We start from the raw sequence: 27216 nt of genomic DNA on the forward strand, positions 1-27216 counted from the left end.
TTTTCTCTGTCTAGTTTGAATTCTTCTTAGCTGAGTGAGAGCACGTCTCCCAGTTGCTGACAGGCGTGATGTTTTACTGGTTGCTGTCGGTGGTCCGAAGACCCAGAAGCAGCCGAGGATGGCAGAAGTGGTCCCCAGCCAGGAGCGGTGCGTCAGCTGCCAAAGCGCATTCTGTGGCCCTTCCTGCCCAGGCACAGGTGGTCATCTGTGGTGGTGGAATCATGGGCACATCTGTGGCCTATCACCTCTCCAAGATGGGATGGAAGGATATCGTGCTTTTGGAGCAGGGCAGGTAGGGATGAAGCTGGACGTGGCTTGGGGCTCTGCCGCACTGATTCTATGGGCTTCCCTCATCCCTCTCATTTCAGTAGTACTGACCCAGCAGTAGCTAATGTAAGTGTCACGAAGTAGCGTAAGTAGAATTACAGAAAAGCGAAATCTTTGGTACTTTGTTTTGCAATGTCTAATACTCCTGTTTTCTGGTTTTCAGAGAGATGGCAGATGGGAACATAACAAGTAGCTAAAAGATGTGTTTATTTCCGGTTCAAAGCACATGTTATCATGTTGCTCTCTTTGTTGTAACAATACAGCAATAAATTCTGCGACTCAGGTGCTTCCTCTTTGAGCCAAAATGAAATTGGCTACATTCTTTCTTATTTCTGTGCCTTTTCAGTTGATTAACTTACTTTAGAACAGTTTAGACTTATAGAACAATTGCAACAATAGTGCAGAGTTACCATATACCTTGCATCCAGGTTTACCTACTATTAACATCTTATATTAGGATTAATGTTTCAATTAATGACGCAATTGTGATACATTATTTTAAACTAACGTTGCTGCTTTATTCGAATTGATTCACTTTTCACCTAGTGTCCTTTTTCTGTTCCATGCTCTTTATGTTCTGTTGCCTACCACAAATCGGACAACATTTTAAAAATTTAAAGCGTGGTTATTTCTGAATAGGTGATACATTTACATAGTTCAGACTTGAAAATGTAAAAGGGTGTACAGGGGAAAGTCTCCTTCTGCTCGCTGACCTCTAGCTACAAGTCTCCCTCACTGGAAGCCAGTTAGTTCCTTAGGTACCATTTCAGACACTCTTCTCCATGTCTAATCACATATGTATTGGTAGGTATGTACGTGGGGATATGCATATTCATTTATTTTTTTCCCTTTTTCATACGAGTAGTAGCATACCTTAAACAGTGTTCCTCACCTGGCTTTTTCATTAGGGTTGTTCCATTAGGATTGGTGCATAAAAGTGTTCATTTATTTTTTATGGCCGTAAAGTATTCTGTTGTACAGGTGAACTCCAAAATTTTAAATCATTCTCATGTTGATGGACATTGCGGTTGTTTCCATCTTTGGATGTTACAACAGTGGTATAATGAGGAACCTTGAACTTCTTGTATTCACCGATGTGTGCGTCTACTTAATAGCATTTGCATCTATCCTGCAGGCTGGCTGCTGGCTCTACGAGGTTCTGTGCTGGCATCCTAAGCACTGCCAGGCACTTGACCATTGAGCAAAAGATGGCAGACTACTCAAACAAACTCTACCATCAGTTAGAGCAAGAAACAGGGATCCATACAGGTAAGCAGGTAATCTAGACTCTTTTACTCAGTACTGTATTTGGTCCTTTACCAAGTCAGCTTGTGATTTGGTAATTCAGACTTGAGTTTTAATACGGGTTTTGCCACTTGTCAGGGTATGACCTTGGGCAAGTCACTTAGCTTGTTGAGCTGTCTTCACTTTCCTTATCTGTAAATCGAGGGCCTTCAGTCAGTATCCTAGCTCCTTTTCAGATTCTGTAATTCTTATAAAGTGGAAGTTTTCCTGGGCCATTTCCTGTATATTTCACTCATTGAAGTATAGTAAGTGCAACACTTGGCTCCTAAATGAAGAGGAGGAGAAACAACTCAACTTCAGGTGCTTGGTGGTTAAATCATAGTTTGACCCACTGCACTTCAAAAATTGATATTAAGGATATTTCTACCTAGAAAGCATAAACATGCATTTCTCCTTACCTGTGTAATTAAGGGGGTAAGGACACAGAATTGTAAGTTAAATAATACTGGAGTAAGTAGGAACTGTCCCAAGAAGAGGGAGACGAAGCCACGTTATGGTCCCATATGGTAACAAGGTAGAAAGAAAGTCCAGCGCTTTGTTATAAGGTGATGGATTAGCTAGAAGCCCAGAGTCAAACCCAGTCTCATGGCTGATGAAGCAGTTTGGTGACCACAGTATAATCATGAGAGGGTAGTGAGGCCCAGTGATGAAGTTCATATTTCATATGAAATTCAAATTCATATATAGGACAATGCCTATATGAGGCAGACCTTGCATAATTCAGATCACAGATACTTCAAGATTGATTAATACTGACAAAAAATGGTAGCTTTTCTTTTTGCCAACGGAAGTGTAACCTTATTTGTAAATTGTAACTTAAGACTGATTTTCTAATAACTTGAGTATGATAGACATGGACCTAACTGTATTTCAGTCCTTTTTGGTTGGATTTAATTTAATGACAACAAGATACTTGAATCAGATACTAACCAGTATTTGAGTCAGAAGAGGGTCCACATAATGAGCCCAGAAGTGGAACTGCTGACTCCTGGTCCTTTGGTTCAGTTACTCGTGCTTTGTTGAGCCTTACATGGCTCAGCTGGTTAGACTCCAGAGGAATCAGGGCTGCAGGCTTCTTTTCTGTAAGGTAAGTTAGCCTAGCTTTTGTTCGAGGTCACTGGCTGGAATCCTTTATTGGGCCTGATCTCTCTTTGATGTCTGTGGGGCAGTGAGGAAGTCAGGCAACAGAGAGTAAGGGCATCCCCCTCAATCTGTCACCCCCATTGTAGTTCACCAGTGATGCAGTGAAAGGTGATGTAGGGACTTCCCTGCTGGAGAATTCTGTTGTCCAGCAGGATGTACAGGTGTGCATTCCAGTGACTGCTGTCAATCAGTGGACTGCTTTGAGATATTAAATAAGTGACATGTGTACAACGTCGGTTTGATGATAACATATAATAAGCTAATCCTCTGAAAATAGTTCATTCCTGTGAGGTGTATGTTAACTGCTTTCTAGTCTGAATTACTGGGTCATTCCAAGGGTCCTCATTATGCAGATACCAGTTTCTGCAGTGCTTCTTTTGCACATGATGTAATTTTTGTCAAGTGATTGAACATGATAATCTAAAAGTTTTAATAATCTTTGAAAGTATTCCACATATTATTTGATCTTATAATAAGGAAGGATCATTCTTTTTTTTTTTTTTTGCGGTACATGGGCCCCTCACTGTTGTGGCCTCTCCCGCTGCGGAGCACAGGCTCAGTGGCCATGGCTCACGGGCCTAGCTGCTCCGCGGCATGTGGGATCCTCCTGGACCGGGGCACGAACCTGTGTCACCTGCATCAGCAGGCGGACTCTCAACCACTGCGCCACCAGGGAAGCCCTCATTCTTTTTTTTTAATTTATTTATTTTACTTATTTATTTTTGGCAGCATTGGGTTTTCGTTGCTGCACGCGGGCTTTCTCTAGTTGCAGCAAGCGGGGGCTACTGTTCGTTGCAGTGCACGGGCTTCTCATTACAGTGGCTTCTCTTGTTGCAGAGCATGGGCTCTAGGTGCGCGGCTTTCAGTAGTTGTGGCTCACAGGCTCTAGAGCACAGGCTCGGTAGTTGTGGCACATGGGCTTAGTTGCTCCGTAGCATGTTGGATCTTCCCGGACCAGGGCTTGAACCCATGTCTCCTGTATTGGCAGGCGGATTCTTAACCACTGCACTACCAGGGAAGCCCAGATCATTCTTTTACAGATGAAAAACCTAGATGCAGGTAGATTAAACCATTAATTTACCAAGTCGGTGACAAATCAATTTTTAAAAATTACTTTGTGGGTTAGAAGGAACTTTTAAAAAGGTTTAAACATATGTAATAAGTTATATACTCATTATAATAAATGTGAACAATACAGAAATCTAAAAATAAAAAGTGATCCTCGGGGCCTCTCTGGTGGCGCAGTGGTTGAGAGTCCGCCTGCCGATGCAGGGGATACGGGTTCGTGCCCCGGTCTGGGAGGATCCCATATGCCGCGGAGCGGCTGGGCCCGTGAGCCATGGCTGCTGAGCCTGCGCGTCCGGAGCCTGTGCTCCGCAACGGGAGAGGCCACGACAGTGAGAGGCCCGCGTACCACAAAAAAAAAAAAAAAAAAAAAAAAAAAAAAAAAAAAAAAAAAGTGATCCTCCCCACCGAATACCCACCAGAAGGTTACTAGTCTGTGGTTAGTTTGCATGTATATACAGGTCTACTTTTTTTTTTTTTTTTTTTTTTTTTTTTGCTCTTTTATTTATTTATTTTTAATTTATTTATTTTTTAAAGGGAACTTTTAATTTATTTTATTTATTTATGTTTGGCTGCATTGGGTCTTCGTTGCTGCGCACGGGCTTTCTCTAGTTGCCACGAGCAGGGGCTACTCTTCGTTGTGGTGCGCGGGCTTCTCATTGTAGTGGCTTCTCTTGCTGTGGAGCACAGGCTCTAGGCGTGCGGGCTTCAGTAGTTGTGGCATGCAGGCTCAGTAGTTGTGGCACGCAGGCTCAGCAGTTGTGGCTCGCAGGCTCTAGAGCGCAGACTCAGTAGTTGTGGTGCACGGGCTTAGTTGCTCCGCGGCATGTGGGATCTTCCCGGACCAGGGCTGGAACCCGTGTCCCCTGCATTGGCAGGCGGATTCTTAACCACTGCGCCACCAGGGAAGCCGTCCTTATCCTCCGCGGTAGTAGGCTTTCACCCGGACCTGGTGAGAATGGTCCCCGCTGCCGCCGCCGCCTGCGATCGGGTGAGACATGGTACTGCTGTCTCTCTGGGTCGGCATCTCCTTCCTCCCCCGCCTCAACGCTGGAGGCCGAGGGTGCGAGGGGCGCACCGGGCGCCGTAGGGGACTCCGAGGCCCGAGTTTCTCCCGGAGCCGCGGCTGCCCGCTCGCCTACCTGTCCTCCACGCCCGCGGCGCGGGCCCAGAGGTCGCCTCGCCGGGGCAGCCGGAACCGCACGGCTCCCCCCACCGCCAGCGGCCGACACTGCCTCTGCTGCCGCCGGGGCCCAGCACGCCTCCCTAGGTCTACTTTTTTTAACCCAAATGAGATTGTATTAAGCATATTATGTACTTTGGTTTTTTCCACTTAAGAACATCTTGTACAAAAATATACGTGCATGAGATTGGTAAAATAAAACGGAACATCCCCACAAAGGATTATTAGGTAGATGTAAAAAGAAGGAGGAAGATGTCTGTGAATTGCTATGGAGTGATCTCTGTGATAATTATTAAATGAGAAAAACAAGGTGTTAAAAAGTATATAAAATGTGCTACTTTTGTGTAAGAAGAAATAAGAAAATATGCAAATATACAGTTAATTTTGCAAAGAAAGAAACATAGGAAGGATAAACCAGAAAATACTGAGGTTGGTTACCTCCCAGGGTAGGTGGGAAACAGGGTGCAGGGTGGGGGTCTGGGGGGTAGTGGTATTTCTGGCCTGACCTTGTATAGTTTTGACTTTTAGAATGATGTAAACATTTTGCATATTCAAATACAGAATAAAACCATCAGGAAAAGGGGGGAACGTTCATTGGAACACTATCAGAAATAATCTAGTTGCATTTCATATGAATAACAACTTTACTATGGGGGAAGAAAGAACAAAGCCAGGGACTTCTGATCACAGTATTTAGACTCCACCTTCAGTCGAAGACAAAAGGAAATGTGGACAAACATGGACCTGTGATTAGCAAGTTTATTTTTCACAGTGGTATGGACAGTTCTGCTTTCTGTGTACCCCAGGATTGAGCAAAGGAGTAAATATATTGAGAATAAATTTACCACTTATAAAATCAGGCTCTGAAATTTCAGGTTTCCGAACTTGGCAATCTTGTCATGTCAGCGAAGGGCATGTTTATCTGATGGTTTCAGAAGGAACAATAAAATATTTAAATGATCGTGACTGTATTTCCTTTTTAAAAAGACACTTGATTGATGCAAGTTTTTCTTCAAAAAAGCTAAGACTCATTGCATTCTGGGAGGATTGTCATTGACTCAGGTGTAATAGTGGTCGTATCCAGTACACTGATGGCAAACAACAGGAATTGACCGTGGCTAACTTGGGCAAAAGGAGTTTGTTGGAAGGCCACTGGGGCCTGTAGAGTTGGCAGGAGGCTGCCAGCTGGAGGCAGGGTGGAGGCCAGGTTGTAGGGACCCAACAGCAGCCAGTCCCTCAGCTGGAACAGGAATCATGTGGCCAGGACACTGCTGCTCCCGAGATAAGGGACGTCCAGCCGTTCCCCTCCTTGCTCAAGACTCAGTATTCCAGGAGGATCAGATTGGCTGAGCTTAGGACACAGGCCTGCTGGCTGTACTGAGGCGGAAGATGTGCTGGATGGCCTTCACCAAGGGTTACTCTCCCACCAACAATAGGAGGAGAAAGTGTCTAATTATAATTACATAAGGAGTGAAGAATTGATGGGTCACAGTTACTTCTCGCCCCCCCCCAAAAAAAACCCAAAGGTTTGTTCAGCAATGGTGTCCTTCATTTCTAGTGTAAGAGTGATTAGACTCATCTGATCCTCACAGAACTGTGAGCTGAGAATGATTGGGAGGTGGCAGCCCAGGACTCATCACGGGTCTTCCACTTCACAGTCTAGTGGGCTTGCTATTCTGCACCCCCTGCATTTCACCTGGTCTGTCTCAGTTTGGGCTGTTTTTTCTTCCAGGTTACATAAGGACAGGCTCGATCTTTCTGGCCCAAACTCAGGACCGGCTGATCTCCCTGAAGCGCATCAATTCAAGGCTGAAGTACGTATGAGGCTAGAAGCCTGTCCTGACTTTACTGTCAGTTGACCTCTGCCGCAGGGCAGTGAATGTCATTGTCCCCCTGTGTTCTGTGGCAGTGTTATAGGCATCCCCTCCGAGATCATCTCCCCCAAGAAAGTGGCCGAACTTCACCCTCTCCTCAATGTGCACGACCTGGTGGGGGCCATGCATGTCCCCGAGGATGCAGTGGTGTCCTCCGCTGATGTGGCTCTTGCCCTGGCAAGTGCTGCCTCCCAAAATGGTAAGCAGGTTTTGGGGTTAGGAAGGAAGAGGTCGTCTAAGGAAGCATCTCTCAGTAGGGCAGGAACACCAACCAACTTCCATATTGGGACACTGGCTCCTGGCTCCTAGAATTTTTGTCTTAATATAGTATCTGTTAATAAATATTTTTCCTCAGGGCCACATTTGTCTTATTAAGTTCCAAGGAACTGCTTTTAGTCCCGCTTAAAGCACTTCAGATTTAAGGGCATTTTCTCCCCCACAGGACTTGAGAAGCTCTAAGGTTGAAACACACCTTGGGGATTTAATCCGCAGCTTGGATCATATCCTGATGTTGGAATGAATGGGGGGAAGACTAATCAGTGTCCATGGTGTTATATACTTTGGATGAACTGATTCATGATGTACGTAGATGAGGATTTAAGGATGCCCAATGGCACTTTTTCTCACCTACGCCTTTTATGATCCCTGAATTTTTTTTTGGCCACACTGCATGGCATGTGGGACCTTATGTCCCTGACCAGGGATCGAACCCATGCCCCCTGCAGTGGAAGCACAGAGCCCTAAACGCTGGACCGCCAGGGAATTCCCATGATTCCTGGAATTTGATTACATACTAAAGTCAGTTTTTTCAGTTGGCCTGGTATTTTCAGTCTTGAGAAAGGTCCATTTACACAGTCTCAGGATGCGGTTTCAGGAGTTTTTTGGTTTTTAAAATTAAAGGCCAGCATCAACCTGGCCTCTTCCGTGTTTGTTGAGAGTCTGCTGCAGGTGCCTAATTCTGAAACATCAGATGATGATGCCCCGACTCTTTGTTTACCTTGGAACAGGTGTTCAGATCTATGACCGGACAAGTATTCTTCATGTTATGGTGAGGAAAGGTCAAGTCACTGGTGTGGAGACGGATAAAGGACAGATCCAGTGCCACTATTTTGTCAACTGTGCTGGTCAGGTAGGTTAGCGACAATACTGGGTCACTGCTTTTCTTATTTAACTTTTGTCTCCAGGATTTTTTTTGGGGGGGTGGGGCGGGTGGTGCAGATGTACAGTTAATATTGTGATGCACTAAGCAGATGTCAGGGACCACACTGTTTCTTGTTTGGACAGGAAGACTCAGAATTCTCTCACTCCAAATCGGAAGCCTGTTCTTACTCCTCAAATAGAAGCCTGGGTGACCTTTTCCTTCCTCCCCCGCTGGCTGATTGGCACTGTCCTGGTCAGGAAGGCCAGGGGAGAGTTGGGCATTGAGAGAAACCAGTCCTTGGCGTCGGGTCTGTCTGTGGTGTTTCATTTCATCCTACCACCCAGCAGATGAGTATTAGGCTGTTTTATTGTGTCAGGAGCGTGGATTCAGTTTCCAGGACATTAAACTGCTGCTGCTTTGAAGGCAGATTGATCCCTTGCCTCCCACTCCACAGTCTTAAGGGGACCTAGGAGTACTTGCTGCCATGTGCAGTTCTTTATGATTGGTGTTTGGGGTTTGTGTTTGAGGCCAGGCGTTTTGTTAGAAGGGCCTCGCTTGCTCCCCACGAGCTCCTTTCACGAGCTGGTAAATCTGTCTTCCTCTGCTCGAAAAGCAGACTTTGTGGTTTAAAGGGTGTAGTGTTGCTCCCCGTCCAATAACTGAACTAAAGCAGGCTGGAACTTGGCTTCCCACAGCTGACGTGGAGGCAAGAGCGCACAGAGGCCACTTGAAATTAAACTCTTTTCAAGAGGCTGCACTTGCTCATTTGTCTTTCTGTTCCTCTTCCACCCACAAATCAATCTGTCCGTTTGTAGTGGGCATACGAGCTGGGTCTGTCCAACGAGGAGCCGGTTAGTATCCCGTTACATGCCTGCGAACACTTCTACCTTCTGACTCGCCCCTGGGAGACCCCTCTGCAGAGCAACACACCAAGTGAGGACTTGCACTTTGTTTTTAATCTTGTTTCCTTGCCCCTGTCCTGTCCTCTGCAAAGGAAGGCTTTCTGCTCAGGACAGACTGTGCCCGGAAGAGTCTTTCCTTTTCATTTCTTTTCTGGAGCATGGTACAGGGAGGTGGACCCCATCCTAACTTGACTTTAATAACTCTTTAGGAAAGGATGGCCAGAGTGGGCATTGCACTTAAGCAGTTTTGTTTGTTTGCAAGCTAACGGGTAGTCCCAAACAGAGGTCTAAACTGAGAGTGTTTGGAATGTAACCTAGAGTTCTTGACTTAATGCTACACGTTGTGGAGATGTCGCAGGTGAGCTATAAACTCGGACTGTTCAGAGACTCCCAGCGCTGTAGGGAGGGTTTGATACCGCTTGGAGGCCTTCATCCCTGGAGTGGGCTCCGCAGTCCCCCCTTCTCTCTGGCTTTCACATGGCACAGTGGCAGTTAAGCAGTTTGATTCTGAGAACTAGTCAAAGCTTCTAGGTAAGTGATCTGGTTAGGGATAATCTGAGAAACAGTCTCCCCTGTAAATCTGAGAGGGAGGATCCTCCCCCATGACCGGGAGCAGTATTTTAAAGCTAATGAATGCCTGTGTTCACTGAATGCTGTTTGGTTAATAAGTCCAATTTTGGGTGTTTTTTGTTTTGCTGCTTTTTCTGTCCATTTAGACAGCTGGCTTGCCGCTCAACCCTGTCTTCTCCTCTACCCCCCACCCCCTTGTCATTTCTCTTCCTCAGCTGTTGTGGATGCCGATGGAAGAATTTATATTCGGAGCTGGCAGGGTGGCATCCTGTCTGGGGGCTTTGAGAAGAACCCAAAACCAATTTTCACTGAGGGCAAGAACCAGCTGGAGATTCAGAATCTACAGGAAGACTGGGATCACTTTGGTGTGTGAACTAGATTCTAACAAGATTGCCTTATATTTGTCTAAGATGTTACACTTTAAAGCCTTTTCAGGAACACAGGCATACCTCATTTTATTGTGCTTCGCACATACTGAGTTTTTTCTTGGTTTCGTTTTTCAATTTTTTAATTTTTGAAGTATAGTTGATTTAGTGTCGTGTCAAACTCTGCTGTATGATACTGAGGTTTTTTGGGGGGCTTTTTGTTTGTTTTTGCGGTACGCGGGCCTCTCACTGTCGTGGCCTCTCCCGTTGCGGAGCACAGGCTCCGGACGTGCAGGCTCAGCGGCCATGGCTCACGGGCCCAGCCGCTCTGTGGCATGTGGGATCTTCCGGGACTGGGGCACGAACCTGTGTTCCCTGCATTGGCAGGCAGAATCTCAACCACTGTGCCACCAGGGAAGCCCGATACTGAGTTTTTTATAGATTGAGGTTTGTGTTGAACAAGTCTGTTGGGACTGTTTTCCAACAGCATTTTCTCACTTTGTGTCTCTGGCACATTTTGGTAATTCTAACAATATTTCAAGCTTTTTAATTGTTATGGTTGTTACAGGAATCTGTGATCAGTGCTTTTTGTTGTTACTGTTGCAAAAGATATGATTTGCTGAAGGCTCAGATGATGATTAGCATATTTTAGCAGTCAAGGTTGTTTTTTGGTTTGTTTTTGTTTTTTACTTTTTTTAGAAGTTTTTAATAACACACTGAAGTCTAAGTAGAAAATTTTTTTAAATGATCTTTTTTTTGAGGTATAATTGATGTACAGCATACAAGTTTCATGCGTACAAACAATATAGTGATTCACAGTTTTTAAAGGTTATGTTCCACTAATAGTTATTATAAAATATTGACTACATACATTCTGTGTTGTACAGTACATCCTTGTAGCTTATTCTTTTTATACATAGTAGTTTGTACTTCTTGATTCCCTACCCCTATCTTGTCCCTCCCGTTGTTCCCTCTCCCTAACAATAACCACTAGTTTGTTCTCTTGTGTCTGTGAGTCTGTTTCTTTTTTGTTACATTCACTAGCTTTTTTTTTTTTTTTTTTTTGGCGGTACACTGGCCTCTCACTGCTGTGGCCTCTCCCGTTGTGGAGTGCAGGCTCAGCAGCCATGGCTCACGGGCCCAGCCGCTCCGCGGCATGTGGGATCTTCCCAGACCAGGGCATGAACCCGTGTCCCCTGCATCGGCAGGTGGACTCTCAACCACTGCGCCACCAGGAAGGCCCTAGTTTTTCTTTTTTAGAGTCCACATATAAATGATAACATACAGTGTTTGTCTTTCTCTGACTCATTTCACTAAGCATAATACCCTTCAAGTCCGTCCATGTTATTGCAAATGGCAAAAGTTTTTTTTTAAGAGCTGAGTAGTATTCCATTGTGTGTGTGTGTGTGTGTATATATATATATATATAGATAGATAGATAGACACACACACACACACACACACATATCTTCTTTAGCCATCTGTTGATGAACACTTAGGTTGCTTGCATATCTAGCCAAGTAGTTTTTAATTTACATTGTTTCTAGTTATGTACATTTTTTTAGACATAATGCTATTGTACATACAGTACACTGTAGTATAGTGTGAACAAAATTTTTATATGTACTGAGAAACCAAAAAGTTCACGTGACTCGCTATATTGCGATATTCACTTTATTGCGGTGGTCTAGAACTGAACTGAGGTATACCCGTAGTTCCTTATTTGATCTTTGTAACAACCCCTTTTGGTGGTTACAGAGGGTAGTCTACAGAGTTTGTCTGATCTAAGGATACAGTTATTGGTGAGCAGATTCAGGGACCTAAAATTAAAATCTTGGTTTAAGGGACTTTTGGCTTATCACTTATTCGCCTAAAATCATTGCTGAAATTTTAGGCTGGGAGGAAACCTTCTTTTGATAGGACTTCATTTAAAATTGAACAGAATTTTAAGAAGGAAAATAGTTTCATTAATATGTTCTTTTATTCAATTTTTAAATAATTTTAATTTATCGAATAGGTAATACAGTCACATGGTTCCAAACTCAAAAGATACAAAAGGGTCTATAGTGAAGAGTATCCTTCCTTCCACTTGGACTTAAAATTTTTTTCTTTAAATATAGGAAATTTCAAACTTTTAAAAGTGAAGAGAATAATGTAAAGAAATCCCATGTACCTACCAGCCAGCTTCAGTCTGGCTTCATCTTTACCACTGTCCCACTGGATCATTCCCTGACGATGGACTTACCTTAAAACAGGCTGAGGATCTGTCTTTTGCAGCTGTTCCAACTTAGGAAAACATTGCCTTTTATTGCACATCTCTTTGGGGGTCATTTAAGAGCTTTTCCGTGAGTCCTGATCCCTTTGAGATTCCATAGCCAGATGTAGTATTTACTCTTCCATAGCTCCTTTCCCTTCTAAAGAGTATCTTTTTTCTCCGTCTTTATGCCAAGAACTCTGTAGGAATGTCCTATACTTCCAAAGGCTTCTGGTTCTGACAGATGGCCCAGTTGGCTCATCTTAGAAAACCTCCACAAGACATTTTCCGAAAGGAGAGGGAGTAGAAAAGTGTAAGGGGTAGGGAGTTTTGAGTCCCCTAAAGCTGAGGACTGTGTTGGGGTCTGTTTTTGCTGCTCAGAGCCCCTGTTGAGTTCCCTGCTGCGTAGGATGCCGGAACTGGAGACTCTGGAGATCATGAAGTTGGTGAATAGCCCCGAGACCTTCACCCCGGACATGAGGTGCATCATGGGCGAGTCCCCTTCAGTGCGGGGCTACTTCGTCCTGGCGGGAATGAACTCTGCTGGCCTTTCGTTTGGTGGAGGAGCCGGAAGGTAAGTCTTTCCCGCTCAGGTTCGGCTTGTGAGGCTTCTTCCTTTCTGGACTTACTTCTGGTTCATAGGGTTTGTGATATACCTAATCCAGTATGTTCATAATAAGAGGAAGACACATGTCATGAGAGAGCTGTCCCCTTGAAAGTACTTGCCATGGGAGGCTCTCCCCGTGTTCCAGACACGTCACTGTACGGAATGTTTTTGGAACTCCTCTTTTGGAGTTAGCCTTGGAGCCAGTGGGATGTTCTTCTGTACTAATTCAGTTATAACAAATGTTGGTCCTTTGAATATGTATTTGAGTTTGGAAACAGCCAAGTGTGGTGAGTGAAGTAGAAGATGATGCTGATCACACAAGTTTTTATTTTCAAATTTGGTACTTATAAAAATTAAGCCAGGGGGCTTCCCTGGTGGCACCAGTGGTTAAGAATCTGCCTGCCAACGCAGGGGACACAGGTTCGAGCCCTGGTCCGGGAAGATCCCACATGCCGCGGAGCAACTATAAGCCCGTCCGCCACAACTACTGAGCCTGCACTCTAGAGCCCACGTGCCACAACTACTGAGCCCATGTGCCACAACTGCTGAAGCCCGCATGCCTAGAGCCTGTGCTCTGCAACAGGAGAAGCCACCGCAATGAGAAGCCCGCGCACCACAACAGAGTAGCCCCCACTCACTGCAACTAGAGAAAAGCCTGTGCGCAGCAACGAAGACCCAACGCAGCCAAAAATAAATAAATTAAAAATTAAGCCAGTGTTGAAAGGCCAAATACTGTATAATTCCACCCATATGAATACTTACAGTAGTCTAATCCACAGAGACGGACGTAGAATGGTGCTTGCCAGGGGCTAGGGAGTAGGGAGGGGCTGCTTAGTGGATATAGAGTTTGTTTGATGAAAAGAATTCTTGAGGTGGATGGCGGTGATAGTTACAGATAATGTGAAAGTGCTTCTTAATACCACTGAAGTATACACGTGTAAATGGTTAAGATGGTAAATTTTACGTTGTGTGTTTTTTTACCACAATTTAAAAACATTGTTTATTAATTGACCAGTGTTCTTGAGTGAATTGTAGAATGGCTCTGAAGACAGTTATGAAGTAGAAGTTACCAAAAATGTTTGGAGCAAAGGCAAATGGCCAGATAACTGTATAACCTCCTGAGGTGACTTTTTACAGGAAAAAACAAAAAACAAAAAAAACCCCATTGGATGTATGGAGTACATTTGTATGTATATTTTAGTCTTATTTCTTCATAGTTGTGGCTTATCTCTATACTTTCTAGGGAATCTTATCATTAGAGCTCATATCCTCATAGCAGTCTTGTGAGAGCAGTAGATGGATATAATTTGTTTCTTCCAGAAGTTAAGGAAATTGCCCAGAATTGCTCAACCACTCTTGACAAGATAGAGTCTTTCGATTCTGTTGGTGCTTGATTCCTAGTACAGCGCTGAGAGTATCACGGTGCTGAGAGGCCCAGCAACTTCCCCCATCTACACAGGTACCTCGCTGAGTGGATGGTGCATGGCTATCCCTCAGAAAGTGTCTGGGAACTGGACCTGAAGCGTTTTGGAGCCCTCCAGAGCAGCCGAACCTTCCTGCGCCACCGTGTCATGGAAGTCATGCGTAAGTGAAGCTTCATCCCCGTTGCCCATCATTGCAGGCATCTGACTGGTTCTGTCATCCAGAGGGGCAGATTCTTCCTTGGTTCTTCAGTAATTGCTTCAAGTTGGGCTTCTGAGTTTGGCTGTTTCAGGCCTGTGTTGGGGGCATTATGTCCACGTGACATTTATGGAACATTTTCTTTAGTGTATTGTATCTTAGTTACCTCGGGGACCAGGAAAGTGGACTGGGACGTACAGGTGGTGATTCCTGTTGGACTCCTGGCAGCAGCTTCTTGAACATTCCCAGCATTGCCTCCTTTCCACTTTGCTATGTCAGAATGAATGCTCTCACTCCCCACTTGGTCTTTGAGATCATGGTTTGCTTTCCAAGGCAGAGAATTTGCCGAGTTAGTCTCAAAGCTTCAGGCTCCTTTGAGTGACTCTCGTCATTAACCCATCCTATGCTAGCAAGATAGGAAACCATTTCTCATGTAAATACCAGACATACATTCCTGCTCTTTCTCCTTGTTTTTGCTTCTCTCTGACTTTGAAGGATTGGATGCTTTTAACTTGTTACTACTTTGTCTTGGCTTTATTTTCCAGTGTGCCCTTTAGAGATAGCTTTTGAATCAGGAATTGAACCAAATCAGATTGTAATTTCATTTTTCTATACCAAGGAACTGTTTTCAGACTTGACAAAATATATCTATTTGGGGAATAGTTCAGGACTAAGATTCTGCATTGGCCGTGACCAGCATTCTTGTTTAAGGATGGACTGCTGGTTTAGTAGCTAGAGGTTCCATTAGCAATGAGGCCTTTGGATGACCTTTCACACCTGTGTGCTCACTTTTGGTCTGTGGCAGAGAATTCACATCCATGGGAGTTAGAGGACCTGGAAGCAGTATGTGTAACTGCTAAGGTTCTTTAGTGAATATTTTGGTTACACTGTTGAACTGTTAAGAGTCTAGGTTTCTACATCTATCGTTACTTTGGAAGCTGTGCAAATCGTAAATGAGCTGGAGCTTCTTCTTGATGATACAGTACTTTTGGTGGCCGCCTCTGATTCTCATGAGATGGAAGTTGCAGGCATGATAGAAAATGGGGAAAGGGAAAGTAGAACCTAAAGCCCAGAGGAGAGACTGTCACAGTATAAGGACGCCAGCTTGGTTTTCTTCTCTGTCATCTCCCAGTCTCCCCCCACGCTGATGTACCTCTTGTTTGGCCTGGTGTGAAGTCCGGTCTTCTCTCTGCAAGAGACTAGAGATCATACTCTTTCTGGATATTTTACTTATTCACTGTTGCAGATTGGACATTAGGAGAAATGAATTCTGACCCTCCCTTTGTAATGTAAATAATGTCACTGGGACAATACTTTGCAACCTGTCAGATTTCAGAACCACCAAATCAAGGTATGCTGTGTGCCCTTTTGCTTCAGAAATGGGTAAATATTAGGAAAAGTGTGTAACAGGTCTGAGACTCCAACAACACGGGCACTGGAAAGAATCAGGTGCCATTTTTTCACACTTTGTAACCACCTGTGTCCCGTGTAGACATAACCTTCATCTCTGCTGGGAGCTTAACAAGGTTTAGAACTCTGACCTTTCTCCCATTGTTTCTACCTACTAATTTGGAACAGTAATTATAAACAAAGATCTAGAGTTATGTGACTCACAGCTATATAAGTCTGTGGAGGGGCGTTACCAGCTCTTGGAATGTGACCCTGTCTTCTGGAACATTCGTGTCACACTGGGTACTGTTTGGCAAATTAGGTTACAGCAGCCTGAAAGCATGCTTTTTTGAATAGGAGCAACTCCAGAGGCCCATGGATATTGGTGCTCAGCTCTGTGCCTTGGGCTTTCATAGACTGCTCTCCTCTCTCCTAGCTCTGCTGTACGACCTGAAGGTTCCCCGTTGGGACTTCCAGACGGGAAGGCAGTTACGCACGTCTCCTCTGTATGACCGGCTGGATGCACAAGGAGCCAGGTGGATGGAGAAACATGGATTTGAGAGGCCAAAGTACTTTGTGCCACCAGACAAGGGTAAGGAGGCACGTTCTCATTTTTGGTTTTGGGGGGTTTTTTGTCTTAAGAATAGTAAACCTTGTTTTTAAATGTGTATAGCTAGTTTGTCTTCCTAGGAGAATAAATAATAAAAACCTATTATACTCTACTAATCTATCAAGGAGACTCACCAGTACAAGTCCCCTCCTTTTCTGTCTTCCTTTGGTTTTCTCTGTCCTGCAGACCTGTTGGCCTTGGAGCGGAGCAAGACTTTTTACAAGCCGGACTGGTTTGAGGTTGTGGAGTCCGAAGTCAAGTGCTGTAAGGAGGCTGTGTGTGTCATTGACATGTCCTCTTTCACAAAGTTTGAAATAACAGTAAGTATGTGGGAACCAAAAGAACAGATTTGGAAACTTGCATATTTATTGAAAGCCTCTTGGTTTTCATCTGTCACTTCAAAGCAGACTAAGAACTCTGATATATTTTAGTGTTTCACCTGTATTATAACATTTTTTGGAATTTTTAGCTCTTTGTTTCTGGTTCTTTTTCTGCTTGCAGAGGCTCATTTGACACTAGAATCAATAGCTAGCCTTCTCTGGAGCTCGTTGCAGTGGAGCAAATCTGCAGATACTGTTGCGCGAGTCGAGTACTGGCTAATTGAATTTTCTCCACAAGTGACTTTGCTTGTCAGGCCGCATTACCGGCCAGAGGTTCTCATGTTGGTTCTCTCTGCTTCGTTCCCTAACCCTACAGTCCACCGGGGATCAGGCATTAGAAATTCTCCAATACCTCTTCTCCAATGACCTTGACGTGCCCGTGGGCCACATCGTGCATACCGGCATGCTCAACGAGGGTGGAGGGTACGAAAATGACTGCAGCATAGCACGGCTGAGCAAGCGCAGGTGAGCCGGCTGCCACTGCTCCCTCCGCCTAATGGCTGTGCGCAGCCGAGCGCTCAGCTCACCTCTCCAGGAAACTAGTAACACTGAGGACAAAAAAACATGTCGTTAAGTCACGGCCAGTTCATCAGCAGCCCAGCACACACGCACACACAAAGCACCAGGAGGAAAAAAAAAAAGAAAGAAACCCACCAGATTAAACTTGGTGTGGAAAAATTAGTTACTCTACTGAGGAAAAATGCCTTATCTTGTGTTAGTAGGTCTGTGTAATTTCTTGGCACTAGCAGAAAGCCAGAATCTTCTGTTTTGTCATTATGTGGTATATCCTAGAAGTATGTGCTGTTGGCCTTCCCTAAAAGCTAAGATATCATTCACCAGTATTCTGTTCGTTGCTTTGAAACTAGCTGAGAACTTACTGCTTCCTGATCACTTTCCTGCTCCCTGGTTTTGATTACTTTTGGGTCTCACTTTCAGTTTCTTCATGATTTCTCCAACCGACCAACAGGTCCACTGTTGGGCCTGGCTTAAGAAATACATGCCAGAAGACAGCAACCTGATTCTGGAGGATGTCACCTGGAAATACACTGGTAAGGGGGCCCTCTGCAGTCAGCTGAGCGAGGAAAAGCCAGCTGATCGAAGTTGATCCAGATCTGTCTTCTCCATTTGCCTTCTCTATTATCTGATATTCAAAAATGAGTGTCAGAATTAGAATCTTGGAAGAGGATCCTGGTCATAGAAAATTGATCTCTAATGCTTCCCCATGTTGTTATAAGTGAAGTGTGAGTGAGTTAGTGCTTCAGTTTCTTTGTGTTTTGTTTACTGCTGTATCCCCTACAGCCAGCATATCAGAGTGCAAATATTTGTTGAATGAATGAGTGACTCATTATTAAAGTATTTTTATATTTATTACCCAAGTATTATTTTCTTCAAAATTTCCCCTTAGTTTTTATTTTTTCTTTAATGAGTAAATACTTTTTAAGGATAGATAACTTAATTTCCGTATTATCTCTTCCTCAGCAGTCTTCTCAGGGAGCAGCCCCTCCTCTTCTGCCACCTGATTCCAGCTTTAACCCCTCCCTACCCTCAGTGGACCCCAGCCCCTTGCCTCCACCAGGCCCTCATCCTCAGTTCATCGTGGTAGCAAATATGATTACCTTCTTGCTACCAGATTAGAAAACTATAGAAGCTTATTGAAGCAAGCCTATTTTCTAGTCCATTTAAGGGTATTTGATGTGTAATTAGCTTAGGTGCTGTCGTAAATGTGACAGAATCCAGGCTGGGTGGGCAGCTCTCCTCAGGGCTCTCCTGGTAGTGATTTGGGTTTGGGGGTTTTTCCATCATGTAGCCACATTGGGAAGAGGAGGGGAACGGGAATTGTTTTTGTTTTGTCTTGTTTTAAAATATTAATTTATTTATTTGGCTGTGCCGGGTCTTAGTTGAGGCACGTAGGATTTTCATGCGGCACACGGGATCTTTAGTTGCGGCATATGGACTTCTTGGTTGCAGCATGTGGGATCTAGTTCTCTGACCAGGGATCAAACCCGGGCCCCCTGCATTGGGAGCGTGGAGTCTTAGCCACTGGACTATCAGGGAAGTCCCAGGGAACAGGAATTGTGCAGGGCCAGCCCCGGGAGTGGGCTCCTATCCCCCGGCCTCATGATCCCAATCTAGTTGCAAAGGAGGCTGTGGAGTTTTGTCTTCCTTTGTACCCAGGAAGAGGCAACACACTAGCCAGGCTGTCAGATGCCAGGAGTCAGTAGCAGCATTTAGCAGCCCTGTCAGGAGAAGTGTATTTGCCAGAATCAAGGTCCACCCTAGGATTGCCTAAGCAAATGGACATTTTCATGGTCTTGCCACCCAGACCTGGCCGTAGGTGAGCAAGTCCAGAGCAGACCTTTCCCATTGGTTCAGCTATTCACCTGGAGCGGCCAGACATCTCTTGTTCTTTTCCGTTTAGCCCTCAATCTGATTGGTCCTCGAGCTGTGGATGTGCTGTCTGAGTTGTCCTATGCCCCTATGACTCCAGACCATTTCCCAAGTCTGTTTTGCAAGGTGGGTACTAGTAAAGTTCTAGTTTTTAAATAAGCAGGGAATATTTCTTTTATAGAGATGGCAATTACATGTTCTCACTGTGGTGTTAATACCCACAAAGCGTGTTCTGACTTTTATTAAGCAAACAGAATGACTGAGTAAATCCATTTCTTTATTTTTCAATCTTCATGTTCTTCTTGTTTAATAAACATTGATATCTTTGAAGACCTAATTTCTCTGAATATCAGTTCTATATATTTATTGATTTGTGTAGAGGTGGATTAAAATTTTAAGTTATAGTATTATGACGCGGATGCCAAAAAATGCCAGTCAGGGTCAGGTCCCTTCTCTCCATGCAGTGCTTCCTCTTTTCCATACACAAAGTAACTTCTGTGTATGTGGCACCTTCAGGTAAGAAATGGTTTAGGTGAATCCCTAAACAACTTACTTAATTTTCTTTCTTATAAATTTTCTTTCTTATACTTGGCAACTAAAGCTGAGTGAAACAAATTGTAACTGAATAAAAGGAATGATAACTGAACACACTCTCTGGGAAGCGGCTGATTAGAGAGGTCCAGACAGACATGTTTTGGCAGCCTGTAACAAGCAGCTTTGGGACAGTTACTGATGGGATGCTCTTTGAAGTTCAAACCGAAGTTAGGATCCACCTCTTAAGTGATTTTACAGCTCTCCTTTTTCTCCATGGCACAGTTAAAGCAACAGGAAACTCTGTTAGCTGGCAGCAGACCCTGTCACAGTACATTCTTTGCTCCTTGAAGAAGTAACCCACATGCGTGCGCCTACAGCATTCTATGCCATGCCTACTCCTCGTGGAAACAGTCTGCTTTAGGGCCGTCTGGGGCTTACCACTTCCCATTGCAGGAACGGTGATTGAGTCAGGGGCCCCTTTTGGGTAACTGAGCTGCCGGAAACACGTTTTGAACATGAGAAGCCCAGTCTCTTCCCCCAGGGTAGCAGGTGAACGGTGTTCTTTGGTCATCCGGCATCATCTTCTGTGGGGCAGGTACCCAGGACTTGTCTGCCAGGTCCGCCAGAGAACACATTTGCCTGGTCTTCATTGCTCCCGGCATCTCTGACTAAAACAAATCTTTAGCACGACTTTGTAAAAAGAAGTATTTCATGCTTGTCAAAGACTTTGCCTCCACTTGCCTCCAGTAGCTTGGCTGGCACTCCTGAACTGGGGCTGTTCATGAGAAGAGGCGTTGGATAGGCTGCACTCTGTTCCTAATGACCCCAGTGCCTGGAAACAGACTGTCTTGAGGAAGAAATTTTCATTCACATGTAGCTCCATTAGCGTCCAACACAGGGTACAGAGCTAATGAGAGGGGTTGCCTCAGGCATTCATTCCTCTAACAAACATGGAGGGGCCCACTTCCCCTAACGAGTTTCCACGATGACCTTCTCCCTTTGTTTCCACAGGAGATGAGTGTGGGCTACGCAAATGGGATCCGGGTGATGAGCATGACTCACACGGGAGAGCCAGGATTCATGCTTTACATTCCTATAGAGGTGAGAACCACGAGAGGATGGGTGCTGGCAGGGTTAGAGCGCCATGTCTGACCGGGCCTTGGTCACTGAGGTAGGCTGCGTTAAAGAGATTTTAACGTTTTTAGCTAAGTTACGTACTTTTTTTGTGTAGGTAATATATTTACATGGTCTAAAAATAAAAACCTCTAAAAAGTATTCAGTGCCACCCGACTAGTTCCCACCAACCACCACCAGTGATATAATTGTTAGTTTATATCATGTCAGATTTTTGTGCATATGGAAGCAAGTTCAAAGACATATTCATAACCCTCTGTTTTAGAAACACAAATGGAGGCTTACTGCTGTTCTTCATCTTGATTTTTTTTACTTAGCAACGTAGAGATTTTTCCCTGCCAGTACCTAAAGAGAAAGAGCTTCCTTTTTCTTTTTTCTTTATTTTTTAATGAAAATGATATAGTATGCCATTATATAGTTGAATCGTAATTTATTTAACCAGTTCGGTACTAATAGACATTTATAGGGTTTCTAGTCCTTTGCTGTTATAAAAAATTCTGCAGTGTACAAGAGTGTCTTTTTCTTTATTGCTTGTACCAGCACACAGAGTTGTCAGACTTCGGGCTGATGGGTGCAGTTTCATGCAAGAGATCAAAAAGCTACTTTTCAAAACCCATCTCACTCCGAGTAAAAGCCCATCTGCAGGGCCCACACAGCTCTGCCGACCCTTCTCCACACTGCTGCTCCTCATTTCGCCCTGTCTTCTTGCCTCTCACTCCTTGCTGGACATGCTTCTGCCCCAGGGCCTTTCCACTTGCCCTTCCCCTTTCTTTGGCATATCCCTCCCCCCTGTAGAGCCTCCCAAGCTCACAGCCACACCTGCTTCAGGTCTTATTCACACCTCACCTTTTTTTTTTTAATTTAAAAAAAATTTTTTTTGGCCACACCGCATGCCTGTGGGATCCTAGTTCCCCAACCAGGGATTGAACCCACGTCCCCTGCAGTGGAAGCACAGAGTCTTAACCACTGGACCACCAGGGAGGTCCCCACACCTCACCCTTTTTTTTTTTTTTTTTTTTTAGTTTATTATTTTTGGCTGCATTAGGTCTTCGTTGTTGCGCGCGGGCTTTCTCTAGTTGTGGCGAGCAGGGGCTACTCTTCGTTGTGGTGCACGGGCTTCTCATTGTGGTGGCTTCTCTTGTTGCAGAGCACGGGCTCTAGGCGTGCAGGCTTCAGTAGTTGTGGCATGGGGGCTCAGCAGTTGTGGCTCACAGGCTCTATAGAGTGCAGGCTTAGTAGTTGTGGTGCACGGGCTTAGTTGTTCTGTGGCATGTAGGATCTTCCCGGACCAGGGATGGAACCCGTGTCCCCTGGCAGATGAATTCTTAACCACTCTGCCACCAGGGAAGTCCCAGAAGGGTTTTCTAAATTTTACTTTTTATTATGGCAATGTTTCATATGTTGCAAAAAATTTTTTTTGTAGGTGAATTGATGAATCTTTTGTGGCTTCTAGAGTTTAATACATAGAAGGGGCTTCCCTACTCCAGAGTTAAAAATTTTTTCCACTTATGGTGCTTTTATAGTTTGTGTTGTTGCTATTTATGGGTTTGTGTGTTTTTTCATATTTAAATGCTCCAACTTTTTTTTTTTTTTTAATGCTCCAACCTTTTGCACTGTCTCTTGGTACACTTTATGAGCTATGGATCAAACTATTTTTTCTAACATGGATGACCAGTTGATGTGAGATTCTACCTTTATCACATACTAAGTTTCTATATATATTTAGATTTATTTCTGGACTTTTATTCTATTTGTGTATCCAGTATCACATTGTTTTAATTACTGAGTCTTTATTGTGTATTTTAATACTTGGTAATGCTTATCCTCCCTCATAGCTTGGAAAACTCTGGAAAAGAATAATTCCTGTTTCCTTATTTTTCCTTATAAACTTTTATAATCATCTAGTTAAAACAAAAACACCCTGAGTTTTTGGATTGTGTTATGTTTGTAAATTAGGAAGAATTGACATTCTTCTATGTGTTGAATCTTACAATCAAAATATACCTTTATGTGGGTTTTTTTCTTTTTGGTGACCTTCAGAGGTATTTTGAAGTTTTCTTCAGGTAGGTGGTATACATTTCTTAAATTTATATGAATAATATTTTGGTGGTGTTGCTGTTGTGAATGGGAAGGGTGTCTTTATTCCGGTGCCTTCTGATTTATGAAAGCTTTTATAAATATAAGCTTTTATAAAGTATATTAATGCTTTAACCTGTTTCCCTCCTAAACTATCTTACTGTTTATAGCTGTTTTTTAGTTGATTCTCTGGAATTTCCAGGGTTCAGTCTTACCATACACAAACAATAATAGTTTTCGTTTCTTACCAATTTTTATTCCTGCATTTTCTTTCCCTTGTCCAGTTGTGACAAGTAGCAGTGATCTTCAACCTCGTCATGTTCTTGACATTAGTCATACTACTCATGGTGTTAGGTTTCCTTTTAATTATTAAATGAAGCACGGATGTACCAGCCCATGAAATTTTATCTGCTTTTCCGCACTCAGAAGTATTATAACAATATTAAGGTGAAGGGATTATTCATGATTTGAGAAGAGTTGATATGCATGGAGCTAATATGTTTTGCCTATACTGAAGTGCCATATGGTCATTCAGGTGTTACCACCTGCTCCTGGGTCATTAATCAGCCAAGCCCGTCAGGAGGGAGAAGCCCTGTTTTCTACCCCATTTTCCTGGGCTGGTCCCATTTTTATGGTTTTCTGTGAGTCCAAGAGGTAATTTGTGCACTGCTTGGGTTCTTTTCAAGCTGCCTTTTGTCCTCAAGAAGCTTATACTTGTCTCTGAGGAGCTGCCCTCCAAAGCCTGGTGGCAGATAGCAGATTGGTTTGTTCACACTCAATCCCTGGCATCTAGTGAGAAAATGAGTAAGTAGTGGGAACCCACTTTTTGCTTTGCTCTTCTCTAGCCCAAGACTCTCACCTGCTTTAAATCTTTCCTCCTTTGTTGTCTTAATTCAAGTACGGAGCATTCAGCTTGAGACACTGAACCTGCCCGAGATACAGCTCATTCTTACTCTCGTTTCCCAGCCAGTCTCCAATGGTCTCCTCCACCCACCTTTGCTATTTGCAGTGTTTCACTTACACACATACCACAGGCTGTGTTGTACCCAATAGCTCAGACTCCCTTTTCCACATCTAAAGTTGTCTTCATCACAGCGGTCTGTTTAGTCAATGCCTGTTCGGCTGCAGTAGTGCAGTTTATAGAGCAACATACATTGCCAGGATAAAGAATTGCTATACCAATGAAGCAGATTTTTGTTTTTGTCTTTTTCCCCCCCGTTTTATTGAGATATAATTTACATACATCATTGTATAAGATTAAGGTGGACAGGATAATGGATTGACTTACATAGACTGAAATGATTACCACAATAAGTTTAGTTACTAGCATCCATCATCTCATACAGACACAATAAAAAGGAAAAAAAAATTTTTTTCCTTGTGATGAGAACTCTCAGGATTTACTCTTAATTCTCACGTGTCACACAGCAGCGCCACCTAGTCATCATGGTGTGCATTACGTCCCCAGTACTTACCTTGTAACTGGAAGTTTGTACCTTTTGACCACCTTCCTCCAATCCCCACCTGTAACCACAAATTGATCTCTTGGTCTATGAGTTTAGTTGCTATTTTGGTTTTATTGTTGTTTGATAGTTTTTTTTTTTAAGATCCCACATATAAGTGAGATTATACAGTATCTGTCTTGCTCATTCCTCTGTCTTGTTTTCTGTTTTAAAGTTTTTAAAGTAAACAGTGTAGTTTGTTGTTGGGCTTTTAGACTTAACAGTATTTGGTTATTTGCTTTCAATGTGGAAAACTTTTGTTCGTTTAAGTTATGTGATACTTAAACGTGTCTGGAACCAAGAACAAAACATGAGAGACTGGATATTGTGGGACACGGGTAGGAGAGCTCTGATTTTTGGGGTCCTCTGTGACTCACTCTAGGTCTCTTAAGATATGCCATAATCTGTGTGACAAATCAGAGTTGTGCATGCATGTCTAGTTATGTGTAACACCAGTTTCGCAGCATAGGCCAGTGCATGAGGGAAGGACCAAGTTCAGGGAACTGGCGCAAGAGAACAAAGCCAGTGGAGGATGCATGGCTGTTGGAGAGGCAGTTACGAGACTGGTCGTTTACAGAAGAGAGCTTCTGTGAGTTATTATTTAATAAGTGCTATATACTGAGATCCTAGACGTTTTAGAGAAGTAAAAAGATAAGGGTGCTGCTTTCATGGAGCTTAAGCCTGGGCTGCAGCACTTCGGTTCCTGAGGATTGTAGACAACCTTCTCCCTTGTCCAGGTAACAGTGTCAGCCATCAGGCACTGCCAGACAGATTCTGTGTTTAATTCTGAAGGTCTGCTGGTCACTGACCTTTTCTCTCTCCCTCTAGTACGCCCTGCACGTATACAACGAAGTGATGAGTGTTGGACAGAAATATGGAATCCGCAATGCTGGGTATTATGCTCTTCGTAGTCTCCGAATTGAAAAGTTTTTTGCCTTCTGGGGTCAGGATTTAAACACCCTCACCACACCCCTGGAATGCGGACGAGAGTCTCGGGTGAAGTTAGACAAGGTATTGTACCTGTGCGCACTCCACTCTGCCCTCAGCTTCCTGAGCAGGGAGCCTGCATGAGAACAGGAAGAGCTGAGGTGGGAGGAAAAGTGTATAGGTGTTGAGACCTCAAAATGTATCCATGGGATAAAACACTTAATATGGAAACATCATAAATAGACAACAGTTGTTTGGGGCACTTTGCTCTCTTTTAGACTGAGTGCTTTCTGGGCAGTTTTTCTGAGTTGATTGTGGTAATTCATTAATATGCCACAAATATATATGTACAAATGAGTCACTTTACAGTCAACTGCCTAATTTTTTCATAATCACCATTCAAGAGGATGAAAAGTCTCTTTCCCACCTCTGAGCCCACCCAGTCCCACTGCCAGCTTGACCAGAAGCAGCAGTGTCCTGCCTCTCCTTGTAGAGAGCTTCCATGCAGTGCAAACAGATGAGGAATTTCCCCTCACCGCTTTCTTAACTTTGGTGGTTGGATACTATATACTTGGTATATTGCACCTTGCCTTTTTCACTTAAAATATCTTAGCAGTCATTCCCTATCAGTATAGTAGATCTCTGGTGTTCTTTTTGAGCAATTAGGTAACTTTCTCTGATATAAAAGTAAAGAATACTCGATTTGGAAAATAGGGAAAAACATAAAGAATAAAAAATCGCTCTTTTTTCAGCGACATGCATTGTTAAGAGTTTATTTTATCCTGCTTTTTGGACATATGCATATGTAAATATTATGCATAGAATACAGACATATATGCATGGACTGCTGGTTGAGATTATATAAAAACATTGTTTTTCTAAAATAATTCTAGCAAGCATTTTCAAGTGTTGATTTTTCTTCCTATTTTTGTTTTGTGTGGTTTTATGATTGAAATGTGTTTATAAAATAGAAAAGAGAGCAATGTGTACCTGTGTTGTTAACAAGAATTCTCTGCAGGTGTCTTTCATACTGTGAATGCAGTTTTCCGCATGGGGGAAGCACACGTTCTCCGGAGCTTGCAGGGGTGTGGTGGGGAGTGGGCGGCCCACTGCAGTGACACCGGGTCCCGAATGGTGATGCTGTCTGTGTGCTGCCTCTTTCCTAGGGGATGGATTTCATTGGGCGAGATGCCCTGCTGCAGCAGAAGCAGAACGGGGTGTACAAACGCCTCACTATGTTCATCCTGGACGACCACGACACAGACCTGGACCTCTGGCCTTGGTGGGGGGAGCCCATTTACCGAAACGGGCTGTACGTGGGCAAGACCACCAGCAGCGCATATGGTTACACCCTGGAGCGCCACGTGTGCTTGGGCTTCGTGCACAATTTTTCCGAGGACACCGGAGAAGAGCAGGTGGTGACAGCAGATTTCATCAACCGGGGAGAATATGAGATTGACATCGCAGGACACCGGTTCCAGGCCAAGGCCAAGCTCTACCCGGTCACCTCCCTCTTCACCCATAAGCGCCGAAAGGATGACGTGGAGCTCAGTGACTTGCACGGGAAGTAATGCCAGGCAGTCTCGCCACCTTCCCACCTTCCTCCTGATCCCATCCTCTTCTTGATTTAACCTTTGCCTCCCACCTCTTATCTCCTTGATACAATTTTAAGCATTTCAAATGTTTCCTTTGCACCCTGTCTTGTCCCTCCATCTTCTCCTCCCTCCTTCTGCAGTTTCCCGTCTCCTGATACTCACTCTGGGCTGGTCATCCCTCCACCCATCTCAGGTTCCTGTGGGGACAGGAAGGCAGGACAGAGGCAGACTCCACTTGCGGAAGTGGGTTACAGTGACAGCCTGACTTAATGCTGTGTCTTGAAGCAGGGGAGGCTTGTGGTGTGCAGGCCTCAGGGTAAGAGTC

The 27216-nt window shown here is 44.0% G+C and overlaps 1 protein-coding gene across 2 annotated transcripts; it reads left to right on the top strand.

Moving 5' to 3' along the window:
- Nucleotides 1–68: 68 nt before the first annotated feature.
- On the top strand, nucleotides 69–26867 carry PDPR (pyruvate dehydrogenase phosphatase regulatory subunit; the record flags this gene model as incomplete). Of its 2 annotated transcripts, XM_079723567.1 has the most annotated exons (17): nucleotides 69–292; nucleotides 1463–1596; nucleotides 6756–6837; nucleotides 6933–7096; nucleotides 7905–8026; nucleotides 8854–8971; nucleotides 9726–9875; nucleotides 12511–12703; nucleotides 14196–14320; nucleotides 16182–16337; nucleotides 16542–16675; nucleotides 17052–17200; nucleotides 17672–17784; nucleotides 19155–19249; nucleotides 20669–20758; nucleotides 25198–25380; nucleotides 26463–26867. In XM_079723567.1, 17 exons carry the CDS (start codon nucleotides 69–71, stop codon nucleotides 26865–26867), a joined length of 2637 nt encoding a protein of 878 aa, XP_079579693.1. The 2 variants fall into 2 exon arrangements, with proteins under 2 accessions (XP_079579693.1, XP_079579694.1); XM_079723568.1 differs by lacking the exons at nucleotides 7905–8026; nucleotides 8854–8971.
- Between the last annotated feature and the right edge of the window lie 349 nt (nucleotides 26868–27216).

This window comes from Hyperoodon ampullatus (genome assembly GCF_949752795.1).
Source record: "Hyperoodon ampullatus genome assembly, chromosome: 18".
Taxonomy (NCBI): Eukaryota; Metazoa; Chordata; class Mammalia; order Artiodactyla; family Ziphiidae; genus Hyperoodon; species Hyperoodon ampullatus.